We start from the raw sequence: 14446 nt of genomic DNA on the forward strand, positions 1-14446 counted from the left end.
GGTCTAGTTTTCTCATTTTACAAGCTGAGTGCGACTTTACATTGAAAGAGAGAAATATAAATGTAGGGAAATGGATTGCTGCTCAGAAAAAGATATGGAGGGAGTGACTGGGAATACAGAGATCATGAGTGAGAAGATGAGTGTTCTGAGAATTTGAAACACCTAGAAATTCTATGTTCCCATTATTTATGTTTCATTTATCTACATGCTTATGTATGCACATATCCACCTATGTATGTTGTCTTGGTTTGAAAGCAAAACCAGTGAGAGACTCTAAGTCAGAAATACAATTTATTGGGAAAAGAAAAAAAGAAGACAAAAATACATGCAATGATACAAAAGGAAGACCACTGACAAAGTCAGAATACAACCTGACACTCCTTTGGCCAGCGTGCTGGTAGCAGTCCAAATTGGAGTGGCAGATGTGGTTGCTGTGTCTTCTCGGAAACCTGTGGAAAGGCTGCTTTTCTGTCTAGAAATCCCTGGATTTATCCAGGTGGGAATGCTTAGCTTCTCTCTCTGGGTGGAGCATCTCACAATGGGCTGATGTTATTTTGAGTCACAAGGTGTGTTTTTAATCACCTGTTAAACAGAACTGGCTCCTGGAGAGTGTTATCTCTGAGTCATGTGGCAAGACATTGATGGGCCCATTAACAGGAGATAAGGAAAACTGTCCAGATGCAACTGCTACTCGGATGGTAATAGGAAACATCTTGGTGCTCAGTCTTGGACATATGTATATATATGTGTCGATATTTCACATGAGAAATGTCAAGGGCTAGGAATTAATTTTTTAAAAAAAATTTCTCATTATTCTTTTGCTAATGATGGCATTAATGAAGAATACTTGTAGCCAAGAGGAAACGTTGACCTCCCCTAACTGGATGTGATTTGATTAGGAGCATAATAGTCCAGGCCCGACTCTAATGCTTAATTGTTAATACAGTTTTTCTTGCCAAGACCTTTGCTCACTAGTGCACAAATGATTCTTCCAACTCATTGTTTGGTGTTTTCTTTATGTGAATCATTGGATGGTCCGTGATCCATATAAATGGATGCATTTATGTGTGCTCTGTGTAAGGATTACAGAGCAAACAACTTAGAAAAGTTTTCTTCTGAAAGTTTTAAGCATAAAAATTTGGCTGCAGGTTAGCAAGCAACTGGCTATGAGGTAAAACAGAAAAGTCAAATTCTAAAAGCATAAAGTAGGGATGATCTTTTTAGCATCTATCTATTGTCAGCAGAGTACCACAGGTGACAGGCGAAAAATCCATATACATATCTTTGTCTTGCACTGAATCCTCTCCCATGCAGTTTTTCACAATGAATGGCCCAGGCAAAGCCAGAGACAAAGAGATGGGTAACTGCGTAGATAATAAACCATGTGTTTCCTACATTACCTACAGAAATACACATGTAATTTCTACATACAGGAAACTGGCCTTAAAAGTGACTTGGAGAAGGTTAATAAGGCATGGACCTTCTCTGCCTCTCATAATGAAGAAAGTACAGCATCAAATAAAATTATCAGGTGGTAGACTAGAAACAAAACTAAAGAAGGCAGTGCACTTTTTGCACTTAGTCTGTAGAACTCATTGCCACAGGATGTTGTGGATACCAATTGTGTGGTTGAGTTTAGAAAATACTAAGACAAATAAATGTTAAAAAAATATCAGCAGGGTATGTTATACCAAAATTACCATTGTAGTTTAGGTAGTCCTTGAGCTTCAGACTTCTGAATGCTGACAGATTATGTCAGGAAAGTATTCTATGTGCTTGTTCTGATTTTATAGTCCTTCCTTCAAATCTAGTGTTTGCCACAACTGGACAGGTTTATGTGCTGGGTGGACCTTAGCATGGTTGGCTTCATGCTATCAGAGAAATTCTTGGTTTTGATAATTAATTTCATATTTACTACTTGCAGTAGTTATATAGAACATCATCTGTATTTTCCCAATATCCTGTGAAAAGTGTAAAAATCCCAGTTTAGTAAATATCAAAATTCCTTTTTAATGTAATTATGTTAATGTTTGATTTACACAAATAATGATGCTTTATAATTTCCGAGGTTATCTGAAAATCTATAAAATGTAAAGAGGTTTTGAAAGAAATTCAGTATAAGGCTTTTAAGGATCTAGATTTTTTTTCTTGACCATGCATAGTAGTTCATTCAAAATCCTTGTTAAGATGCAAAGTATTTCCAGTACTAATATTCTGAGCAAATGATCCCTAATGATTCAAACACTTATGCACATGATCATGTGACACGTCAGAGTAATCCTATTGAACCTCATGGTTTTGAAAAGTGGGATGTAAGTGTGTGTAGAGCTGATGTCTAAACAACTTTCTAAAGATCAGCATATACTGGTCTTTTCATTTTGACTCCTGTGTCCACTGTAATTGGTTTTTCTATGTTCTAAGTAAAGAATCATCCTAACACAGTCCTGTTTTTGTAATAAAGTGGATTTTTTTGAAATATCTGAACTGTCAGTGGTGATGTGTAGGACTCCAGGTGCTCCTGCTCATGGTATTGTGGAAGGAGATGACTTTAAATACGGGGCCCGGGTTTACTTCAAGTGCAACGCAGGTTACAGCTTAAAAGGCAGCCGTGTTGCCTACTGTCAGCTTGATGGGATTTGGTCAACACATCATCCTGAATGTGGTAAGGTCACTTTAAGTTTTAATTCTTAACAAATATTTTGGCCAATGTATTCCCATGAAACTAGACTATATAAATCTTGCTTGAAATTTAGTAGGTCTATGACATAACATGTCCTTTTGTCTTTCTGTCTTTAAGAAGGAGTAGGAATTCTTATTTTACTCTGCTGGAACCCCAGCCTGCAAGACTTTTTTATATAAAGGTCTGACTGAAACATCACTTTACTGAAAAGTAATAACCTCAAAGTCTTTGGGCATGTATTCGTCTTACACATAGAGAGAAAATGTCTAGGACCAAAGCCAAGTGAGGGACATAGTGAATAGTTGCTTCCATTACTCTGTGTGTCTGACACCTTCTCTGCAGAAGCCTGGTGCACTCTGTGGAGGTAAATAGGAGCTTACTGTGTGAACACTAGACTCTTATTTCAATTCCCATCCTAGACAAAAACTGATAAAAAAAAACTTCCATTCATTCTGACTGCAGAATGGCATGACTACCATTCACACTGGTCCTTCTTGACATCTAAAGAGATTTTAAATTTCCTTTAGTTGATTTGCATTGCACAATTTCATTTCTGTATTCCAGAATAATTTGTTTCAATTGATAAAGTGTTTTATAAGTGTGTTATGTCAAACAATGTACATTTTGGGGGGAGTGTTGTAAGACAGCTGTATATAAGTTAATTTGAAAGAGCAAGCAGTAGGTATTCTTCTATGTAGAGAGAAGTCTCCAACTGCAGTAAATGTAATGTCACGATCATGCCAAGTCCCTGCTGCATGATGGCCCTGGCTAGAGGCCTATAGAAAGAGCTGTCTCTAGACTTGGCAGTCACTGAAGTGCTAGGTCTCTCCTTCCCAGATGTTTTCTCTTTGTTTTTAATAAATCAAAAAGGTCATAACCCTGAGCCTAAGGAAGAAGACAATTACAGTCAAAGTACTGAAATAAGAGAAGGCCTTAAGTGACTTACATGGTCGAGCTTTTGGTACATTTGGAAAGGCACTCTGGTGATCAGATGATGCCTCCAGGCCAGCCACCAGTGCAGAAAGCAACTTGCAAATAAAGCATTATTCTGTAGGGGATTCTCTGTAGTCTTTAGCTGCTATCAAGTTATCAGTCACTTATGGTTCACAACTGAGAGAGCCTGTGAGATGCACAGAAGGAAAATGGAGCCAAATGAAAAGGAGAGAGGGCTCTGTTTTTCCCTCTTGTGGAGAGGAAGTTCAGAAATCCTTGTTTACTGAATATAACTTATGGTAAAGTATTTAAGTACATATCTAGCCTTAAGCATATGCTAAAATCTAATGTTTGTAAAGAAAACACTGAAATATAGACTTGGTTTGAATGCTATACTAACTGTTAAAAGCACATGCTCTTCATTGAAGTGGCATTGTTATGGCTGGCTGTGTGTTCACACGCTTTGCTGAGCTGGGCTTTGTCTGGTGGCACAAGGTATGACTTTATGATAGGACAGGGCCATACCTTTGCACTGTAACTGTGCTGATTTCACAGCAATTTAATTAAATATCTGAGTGCTTTGTTATATGTTGGTGCTTTTGTGAACTGAGTCTCAGCAGGCAGCCAAGTCTGAAGCACTGATAAGAAGAGGTAATTTTTGGTCAATTGATATGTCCTAGACCTCTGGGCCCTCTATGAGCAGCACCAACACCAGCTGTCTGAACTAGATGTGTACTGATTATCATGCACTGCGATACCAGGCAGAGAAATTAAATGGAATCACATGTTAGTGTTGTCCTGACATGGAAACTGAGGTGAAATCCAAAGGGGAAAAAAACTACTACCTTGTCAGCTGCTAAATAGAAAGAGCAGAGGAGTTAAAAATAAAGGAAAAATAATCTTCTAGCATCACATAGCGAATACTGTCCTCAGATTTAGGCCAAAAATCTAAGTTTATTCAGAAAAAAACTCCAAAATAAACCCAAAACCAAAACAATAATTAAAAAGGAGTGGAAAATACTGGGAAGGAGGAACTAAAAGTGGCTTTATAGGCAGAATATAGCATAAGTAAGCTTTTAATATTAAATTTTTATTGTCAGTAAATACATACATATGTTTTCTTTCAATTCCTGTATTTCCCTGGATTATTGAGATATCTCTCTCAGTGCTAAGAAAACAAAATGCAACCAAACATAAAAACAAAATTAAGTAGTCTAGTTTTATTATCCAAGTGCAGTGAAGTATTGAAAATACAGAAAAGAGAAAAGAATGCCAAGGGCCTATTTCCTGCAAGCAGTTTAAGTGCAGCCTTTCATGCTATTGAAGAAGCCCTGTTAATATTAATTGCACATTAACATAATGGAAAGTCAGGGTTCTTTTTCAGGATTGTCAGCTACTTCTTAAGGTTTTAACAATTTGAGAATTTTTACCAGTTTGAGAATCTTATGCTTTCAGTGAGACTGAAGTGTGTATTATAAACAGACATCTCTATATTACAATTTCTTCTTTAATATTTGACATTTTCAAAGACAGGGATCCCAGATGGGTCTTGAAAAGGCATCTTTAATAAAGTGCATATTGTTTAGTAACATCTGAATGAAATGCCAAGCGATTTGATGGGTGAAAATAATGTAGTGAACCTGATAAAATGGTTGCTATTTTTTCCCCTATCATTAGTTCTAGAAGAAAAAAACTGCTCAGATCCTGGTGGCCCACTCAATGGCTACAGAAGAGTAGTAGAAGACACTGGGCTCTTGAATGGACGCTATGCAAAAATTGGCACAGTCATTGCTTTCTTTTGTAACAACTCGTATGTTCTTAGTGGCAATGAACAAAGGACCTGCCGAGATGATGGAGAATGGTCAGGGAAGCAACCAATCTGCATAAAAGGTAGTTTACAAACTTTTTTACCACAACTCACAAAAAGATGCTATGGTTTTACTGGATTGTGTTTAATATAATTTGCACTTAACAAATGATCATATTCGCTAAGAGTAAGCTGTCTGATACCTGATACTGAGTTTTGTAGTTTGCCAGCTCTGCTGGCTGCTATACTCAGACAGAGAAGATGCCAATGATTCCAGAAGATTCCATCTTTAAACAGGGAAAGGAATGTTCCCTAAGACCCTTATTATCCTTATTCTAGGACTGAACCTGCATAAGATCAAAATCAAAGAAGATCAGGAGGGAATTGAAATAGAATGAAATAATTGTCTCATAAGACTGTTAACAATCTGTTGCTGTCAGAGGGAATAACTGTCCTTTCACAATAATTTTAAAACAATGGGACCAGTCGTGAATGCAAAAGGCAGAGCCTGTACATAGCAGCCTTGAAGATATGATTAAATTATATGTATTCATCAAAACACTGAATCACACCTTTTAATCCTATGCTCTTGACCTGAAGCTATTCTACTAAGTGTGTATGAAACCCTGAGTGAGTGAATGAATGAATGAATGAATGAATGAATGAATGAATGAATGAATGAATTTGGGCTGGGGAACAGCTAAATTCATTTTATGAATGCAATTTCTTGACATATGGATTTTTAAAAAACTGAAATTATGATAATATAAGGAAACATGTCTGTCCCCTGGGCAATTTGCTTTATTCTGTTTTAGATGAAAATAATCTCTCCCTGAAGCATATAGCCATCTGTGGAAAGCATCTTTACGGATGCTTACTGTGATACTGGCATAATTGTTAACATATATATCAATCACAAAGAACTAGATATTGTTAAATTACACAGAGAACAAGTGCTCAGGCGTATAGATAAAATCCATCCTGCAAGATTCCTTTTCTGCCACTCAGGGCAGCAGGAAGGAGACCCTCGCAGAGTTATTTGAACTTGAATATTTTATCCTAATCTTAAAGTAAGTAAACTGAATATGCAAAACTAGAAATCTTAGATCTCTTTTCTGTTATTTTACACATATTCAGGTAACTCTGAAGTGTTCCTTTGAATCAGAGCCTCCAATTCCTTCCATAAGTGCACAAACAGACTCTGAGAAGTCCATAATATCCTGCAGCCTTTCTCTGTGTGCTGAGTCACTGGGATTAGCTGTGTGGGCTACACAGATGGAAATGAAGTATTTTGATATATAATTCTATTACTGGAAAAGTTTGCTCTGATACAAAACCATCATCCGTAGTGGTGCAAGTGTGGCATTGAGACACACTGAATGATGGAAAAATCTTCCTCCATGCCTGAAAGTGCCAGTGCAGAGCAGTTCAGTAGCTTCCACTGTTGTAAATGGGATAGATCTTGTGAACTGTGAAAAAGTATTTTTCCAAGGCTTTAGGTTTTAGGATCGATCTTTATTTTAATGCAAATAACTTAACTGCCTCTTTTCTTAATCCAGCTCACTAGTTAGTGAGAGGAAAGGCTGGAAATGTGTATGAACCATACCACTTGTACTATAAATGTGAAAAAGTACTGTGCAACATTATATTTTTTCTAGCCTGCAGAGAGCCAAAGATCTCTGACCTGGTGAGACAGAAAGTGCTTCCAATGCAGGTTCAGTCAAGGTGAGAATGCAATATCTCAATTACAGTTTAAAGAAAAAAATGTGATTGCTTTTCCTCTCTTTTCCTTTTCACTCCATGTGTTTAGCCTGCCTGAGCAGTGATTCCTACAAATCCACTGATAATTGAGCAATGAGAGCTGCTGGGAGAGGAGGTCTGATTAAGCACAGGTTGCCAGTTGCTGGAGGCAGCCAGGAAGAAATACACAGATAGAGACAGACAAACTACAGGATGATGCTGGAATTCTGCTTGCAAGCTTGTGACTATGAGAACAGTCTAAGAACAGGTCCTTGGGGCTAATGATGTGTGTTAAAATAGGAACATGTGCCATCTTAGTGCACAGGGAGAGCACAAGGAGAGAGGAGGGTATGGCAATGCAACCTGTTCCCAGTAAGTTTCACCATCCAAAGAAATATAGCACAATTTATATAGGCTGGGCATGAGGGAAAGGAGGAAGTATAGTAGGAGGGGAGGAAGGAATGAAAGATTAGACCCTTCCTGGGCTTACCCTTCTGATGATTTCTTGATATAAACCCCATCAGAATTAGATATGTTGCAATGTTCTGGTTCATTTTAGTCCAAGTAGTAATTTCTCATTTCAGGGTTCTTTCTGAAGTACAAGACTAATTTAATTTTCAATTCAGTGCAAGAACTGTCCTCATCTTTGGTCTTAAGAACAGTCATATCAGGTCAGAATAAAGGTCCAGCTCAAGCCATATCCTATCTCTGGCAACAGCCAGTAGCAGATGCCTAGAGAAGACTTGAGGAACAAGGCAAGCATATACTTCCCAGTCACTCTGCCACTCTCCAGGTCTGTGATGTGTGATTGTAGAGATGGCCCTGAGAAGCTGACATGAGGCTTTAGTAGCCATTAGGGGACTTTTTTTGCTTAAATTTGTCTATTAACTTTTGAATACAGGTCTTTTATGTTTCAGATATGAAGACCAGTTGTATTGAGAGAACATACATGCCCTCCCATCCATAAGATGCCATGAGATGAGGGCATCTCATGTTTGTAGACTGTTTTTAATCCCTTGAAGTATAATCTCCATTTAATAGGTCAATAGTGAGGTAAACTCTAGATTATGCAACATTGCAAGTCACCTGTGAGTTTGGAATGGTACTCTGGCAGAATAAGTATGACCACAGCAGCTCTCATCCTTCTTCCAAAATACAAGAGACTTGCCATTGCTCTTGTTCTTTGTAACTTTACTTTCCTGTTATATATTGTCTCACAGATTGGATATGATGGAGATGTCTGTGTCTCACTGTGATAAAAAATGAAATCATCATGAGAAAAAAAAAAAAAAGTCGTTTCTGGATGTAGGCAGTACCAGAAATCTCAAGGGAAACTGATTTCCTGCTCAATTTTTCAGGCATAAGAAAGGTGGTTTTTTTTTTTGGGGTTGTTTTTTTTTTTTTTTTTTTTTTTTTTTTTTGTGATTTGCTTTTTTTGGGGGGGGAGTTTGTTTTGGTTTGGTTTGTTTTTTTGTTTGTTTGTTTGTTTTTTTGTTTTGTTTTGTTTTTTGGGTTTTTTTTTTGTAGATATGAGCTTTTAAGCATTAAAGCAAGGGACACATTCTAAATGATAAAAATTTAGTGTAACTGTAGTCAAGCTTATGGTCCATATCTATGCTGGTGCATATATTTATTTCTTAATTATGTGCTCTGTTTCAGCTAATCAGTACAATTTCTAAGTAGAAGCTTAGAAATTATGAAATCTCTGTGGTGAGGCAATTATCTCTGTTAATCGCTAAATCAAGCAATTTTAGCAACATCATTTAATCTGAATCAATTCCTAATACTGTCTATTAAAATATCCACTAGAGAAAAGATGTGCCTATCTCCCCTCTACTGAGAATTAATTATGACAATGCCAAATTCAGGTATAATTTCTTTATTTTAAAAATGGTATCTCAGTCCTTTTGTGAATGGAAAAAACTTCCACATTCAGAGGCAATTGATTTCAATTCATAAACTGTAAAATGAAAAAAGAGACATAAATACGATATGTATAAACATATGTGTAATTATATATGTGTGGATATATGTAAATAAAATAGCTGGGATGTAAATGGGAGTATTGCTAAACTATGCTGGAATTATGTTTTTTCCTTATTCTTTCACGAGCAAACTTCATGTGATTTTAAATGACATTTAACACAACTGGTGATAAAGTTACAGTAATGATTACTTTTATAATACTATAATTATTGTGTTCTTTGTGCCTTGAAACAGAGAAACACCTTTGCATCAACTTTACTCTTCTGCATTCAGCAAGCAAAAGCTTCAAATCTATCCAACCAAGAAGCCAGCACTGCCATTTGGAGAACTGCCCCCAGGGTACCAGCACTTGCACACTCAGCTCCAGTATGAATGCGTTTCTCCTTTCTACCGCCGCCTGGGCAGCAGCAGGAGGACTTGCCTGAAGACAGGAAAATGGAGTGGGAGAGCCCCTGTGTGTATTCCAAGTGAGTCTCCAAGGGGAAAAAAAGGTGCATATCTCTTGGGTGAATGAGGGAACAGGATGTGTATTCATGTTAGATATTTAGGGAGTCACAGCAGTGTACGCTGTCTATACTTCCAGCTGGGAGAAAGGAGCAATAAAGCTTGAAGGATATATGTGTCTTTTTATCCACCAGTAAAACTTAATGGTAAAGTGATCAGGCTTTCAGCACTGTAATTTGCCATTAATTTTTCTACTCTTTTATTGAACAAGAGGTATAGTGAGTCTTTCTCCTGTTTTGAAATAGCTTTCTACTAGCACTTCACGTTTTTCTATATTATTTACTACAAATGGGATTTTTCTTTCATTTGTATACTTTGGCACACAGCTGATGACAAAACCATCAAAGTTTAAGCAATAAAAGGGAGAGTCTGCAATTTTAAAGAGGTTCTTCCTTTAATAAACCCTGCTAAGGAAGGGTTCATATTGCAAATTGTAAATCTAGATAAAATCTAATCTGGAGGTAGTGTACAAAGTAAGTTAGGGTAAGAACGTCACAATATTTGGTAAACTCCACTACTGACATCAAGCAAACTGTGAAAATTAGATCTTAACAACAAACAAATTTTTATTGTTCTTGTTTGTGGTTTTACTTTGAGATCTTATAATGTATTTTGAAAAGCATCACATTCACTATGGACATGCATACACTACCAGGAAGAAAAAGTCTCCTAAGGGAGACTAAAAAATGCAACCATGCAATGTAACTCTTTCAACTGAAGTTAAACCTTTCATGATATAGGAGATTTTACCCCAGGTCCAAGCGTGGATAGCATATTCCTAGAACAAGGCAGAGCTTTTTCTTTTCCCCAGGATGACTGTTGATTTAGATGCATTTGCTTAAACATTCTTATCACTAGGCAAGTCTGTTTTTATAGGCATGAACTGACCTGTGCAAAGGTTTATGCCAAGAGAGGCCTCAAAAATACACTGTGACTGCCTAGAGTGAATTTTAGTGCACTGATGACTTTATGGCATTTTATGATAAACAAGAATCAGGGGTGTTCTTTCCATTTCTTTATGCAATCATCTCATTATAGTGCAACTCAATAAGGTTGTTGTGAAAATTCACTGCTCAAGCACTAAATCCACATTCCTACTTTACCCAGGAATTCAAATAACAATGGAAAACTTGAATATTTTTTAAAAAGCTATATCAAATACCCCTATAATTTTGCAGATTGGAGACAGAGGCTAATAAGACAACTGTCCTTCATACTCATCACTACAGTTTAGTTTCTTTTGTCACATTCTAAGAAGGAACCAAGAGTAATGCTCAGATTCTTTTGGGGAGAAAGTATTACCTACTTTTTGCTTCATGTTTCCTCAGTCTGTGGAAAAGCAGAAAACATCACTCTTAAGAAGGCAATGACCTCTATGAGGTGGCCATGGCAAGCAGCCATCTATCGCACAGCCAACGGGGTGAAGGAGAACAGCCTCCGGAAGGGGTCCTGGATCCTGATCTGCAGCGGGGCCCTGGTGAATGAGCGCACCGTGGTGGTCGCAGCCCACTGTGTCACTGACCTGGGCAAGACCGTCATGCTCAAGACAGCAGAGCTCAAGGTGGTTCTGGGCAAATTCTACAGAGATGATGACAGGGATGAAAAGACCATCCAGAACCTGAGGGTGAGTAAGCCCGACAGGAGTGAAAAATGATGAGCACAGGTAGATGCTGATCACATCTGTCTTGTATGGGAAGAAAGAGGTGACCCTTTGTGCAATGCACTCTCTTACATGTTGTTCTTTGAAATGTATGTGTAGAGACTCAAGTGTTGTGGCATAAGAAGGACACACGCTGTAGTTCATTGAATTCCTTGAAACCATCCAACTCATACATTCACCCCTAATTAAGAAAATAGCTCAGATTCTGTGGGCCATAATGTCTTGAGTGATATTGCCAGTAAGAAAATAGAAGAGAAGCCAGCTACTGTCAAAATTGATTAGCATAATTTATGAGGGAAACACTTGTGCTCTAAATTCTGGTTTGATGCCATGAGCACATTCACTTCTCAGCCCCAAGGCCATACAGCTCTAAACTGAAAAGAAGTTTATACCTGACTCCAGCTCCAAAAATAGCACCTTGGGCTCACCAGAGTGATTTGCTTTTTTCAAACAGAACTAGAAAAGCTGAAGTCAAAATGAGAAATACAGCAATTTTGGGTATATGTGTCTCTTTTTTGGGGGGGAAGTGTGGCATGTGTGTCTGAGTTAATTAATGGAATTTATCCAAAATATCATAATTAACTTGATTCTTTCCCTCGTGACTCCTTTTTAGTTTCTTTCTCTAATCCCATCTTTTTACTTTTTTTTAACAGTATTTCCTTATAGGAATCCTATCTGTTCTTATAGCATTTCATTAAGGAAACAAGCAGTAAAGGTTTGGCCCCAGTATTATGTAACGTACTGCATATTTCTCATTTGAGTGAAAGAACACCATAGGTGGGGATAGAGGACAAGTAAGCAAGATAAACTAAAATGTATTTTAGTAGTATGGAAAGAGTGCTGCTGACCTGCCATTGCTGTTAACCTTGCAATTCTTCCTACTCTGTTTCCTCTCCAGATTTCTGCCATCATAGTGCATCCCAATTATGACCCTATATTACTTGATTCTGATATAGCTGTCATAAAACTCTTGGACAAAGCCAGGATCAGCAGTCATGTTCAACCCATTTGCTTGTCATCTTCTCATGCCTTGACTTCATCCACAGAGGATTTAAAGATAATGGTTACTGGCTGGAAGGTATTGGCTGCCATTAAAGATCTCGGATACAAGAATGACACAATCCGCATGGGAGTTGTTCAGATGGTGGATTCACTGTTGTGTGAGCAACAGTATGAGGATAATGGGATACAAGTCAGCATCACTGACAACATGTTCTGTGCCAAACAAGACCACACAGCCTTTTCTAATATTTGCCCTGCTGAGACTGGTGGGATTGCTGCCATAACTTTGCCAGGAAAAGCATCTCCTGAGCTAAGGTGGCACCTGATGGGATTAGTGAGCTGGGGTTATGATAAAACTTGCAGCCTAGAACTCTACAGTGGCTACACCAAAGCTCTTCCCTTCAAAGACTGGATTGAGAAGAACATGAAATAAAAATCTGAGTCTGGAAATGGCATTTTATAATATAATATCTCTCTCAGTCTCTGCTACTTTAGGCTTCTCATCCCAGTGATGAGACACATCTGGGATAAGGTTAAGGCAGGCAGCCTGGTAATTTGTCCTAGGATCAGATATTTCATCGGGCTACTTTTACTTAACCCATGACAGAGGGTCTTAGTGCATGAGAAGTTTTGCCATATTTTGTCTGTCTCCCCTAGTGGGAGGACGATGCTCTGCTCCTGAGTCTGACATGCAGAAACAGGACAGTAAATTCTGTCTGAAATTAATCTGAGTGTGGAGCTCCCTGGAGAAACTGACGGTGAGCCTCTCCCAAAGATCTGTGTGACTGAGTGGATTAAGAGTCTGGAAAGAGTAGCCTGAATTCATAATGATGGATGAGCTTGTTGTGGTATGTGCTGTTTGTATTGCCATAGTACAATGTAATCTTCTTCCCTCCCAAGTACTTTACACATTTAAATAAACCATGGTTTGTTTTTTTAACCTACGTACTCATGTCTGACATTATTTAGATCCATTTTTGCTTTATCTGTGTCACACTCTCAGAATTCTCTACTGCCCTTGTCTCTTTGCATGTCACTCTAACTTGGGACTCTTCAGGAACACTAAAAGGTAGAATCAGCACAAAATTCAAGGAGTATTTATATATATAGATAACTAGATTTTTTTTTCTTAATACACCCAGTCCTGATATTGCACATGAACCACTACAATGAAATGTACAGAGGAGTTCTCTTTCACCTTGTATTCTAAACAAATGAAAACATGAAATATATTTTAAAGACCTTTTTTCCAAGTGGGTTATTTCATAGAATTTTGAAGACCTTAGGAAAACTTTTGGTTCCCATTAGCTCCCATACATTTGTGGTGAAACTACTCCTCTGTAGCTCTTCAGGGTGAAGAATAATGTCCAAGTCTCACACTTAGCAGGCACTTTACTTGAACTGAGGCTGAACTGTTTGACATCAGAGGGTAAGATTCTTCCACTGGGCATGTTGTCCAGGGAGACACCTGGGTGTCCTCATGGTCCTTAGTCACTGCTCTTTCACTAAATCATTCTCTATTCTCTATTCAGTCATGGCTAAAGACTAGGGATTAACCCTATAAAAGTTGGGGAGAAGAGACAGTAATGACTGTCTTCCATCAATAATGATTTCTTGGTAAGTCATACATGACACCCTGGAGTTTTTAGGACCTTCAAATTATTACAGTGCCCAAAACAGCTTACAGCAGTAGTTGGATGTGAAGGCTGGGAATCTGATGAAAAGATTTAGTGCTCTTACCAAGAAGGACTCAGATCCTGAAGTTGTGTTCCACCTATTGCATGGCTATGGCAACTTGAAGTTAGCAAGTCTGATTTCAGTTCTGATTCCCTGCTTCTGTAAAATCTCATTACAAGTTTCTTAGCATTCAGTAGTTTCTACCCACATTTGAATCTGAAAACTGCTACTAAAAGGACAATTAGTATTGGACATCATTCCATGCAATTTATTTTTTATTTTCTTGGCAGAAATACTTGCTGTGTATGCTTTTGCACTTTCCTTGTTTTCACTGGCAACAGGACCACATAATGTTGCTTAAATCAAAAAGTTTAAGGGCTACAATCAAAGTATATTGCTTTTCTTTATCTTGTTTGTCTGTCTTCTCCTGCCAGGAGATTATGCTTGGCCGACAAAG

At 37.9% G+C, this 14446-nt stretch overlaps 1 protein-coding gene across 2 annotated transcripts in view; it reads left to right on the forward strand.

The window, feature by feature from the left end:
- Positions 1–13256, forward strand: part of PAMR1 (peptidase domain containing associated with muscle regeneration 1) — a 55943-nt gene extending 42687 nt beyond the window's left edge. The window contains exons 7-12 of one of the 2 annotated variants that reach the window (XM_053946798.1): positions 2492–2662; positions 5291–5503; positions 7079–7145; positions 9381–9613; positions 10979–11274; positions 12209–13256. In XM_053946798.1, the coding sequence (XP_053802773.1) occupies positions 2492–2662; positions 5291–5503; positions 7079–7145; positions 9381–9613; positions 10979–11274; positions 12209–12745 (1517 nt within the window). In that variant the 3' untranslated portion in view covers positions 12746–13256. The remainder of the gene's footprint in view (positions 1–2491; positions 2663–5290; positions 5504–7078; positions 7146–9380; positions 9614–10978; positions 11275–12208) is intronic. The other variant, XM_053946799.1, reaches the window with a different exon arrangement.
- Positions 13257–14446: the final 1190 nt, after the last annotated feature.

The sequence above is a fragment of the Vidua chalybeata genome, chromosome 6 (assembly GCF_026979565.1).
Source record: "Vidua chalybeata isolate OUT-0048 chromosome 6, bVidCha1 merged haplotype, whole genome shotgun sequence".
NCBI lineage: Eukaryota > Metazoa > Chordata > Aves > Passeriformes > Viduidae > Vidua > Vidua chalybeata.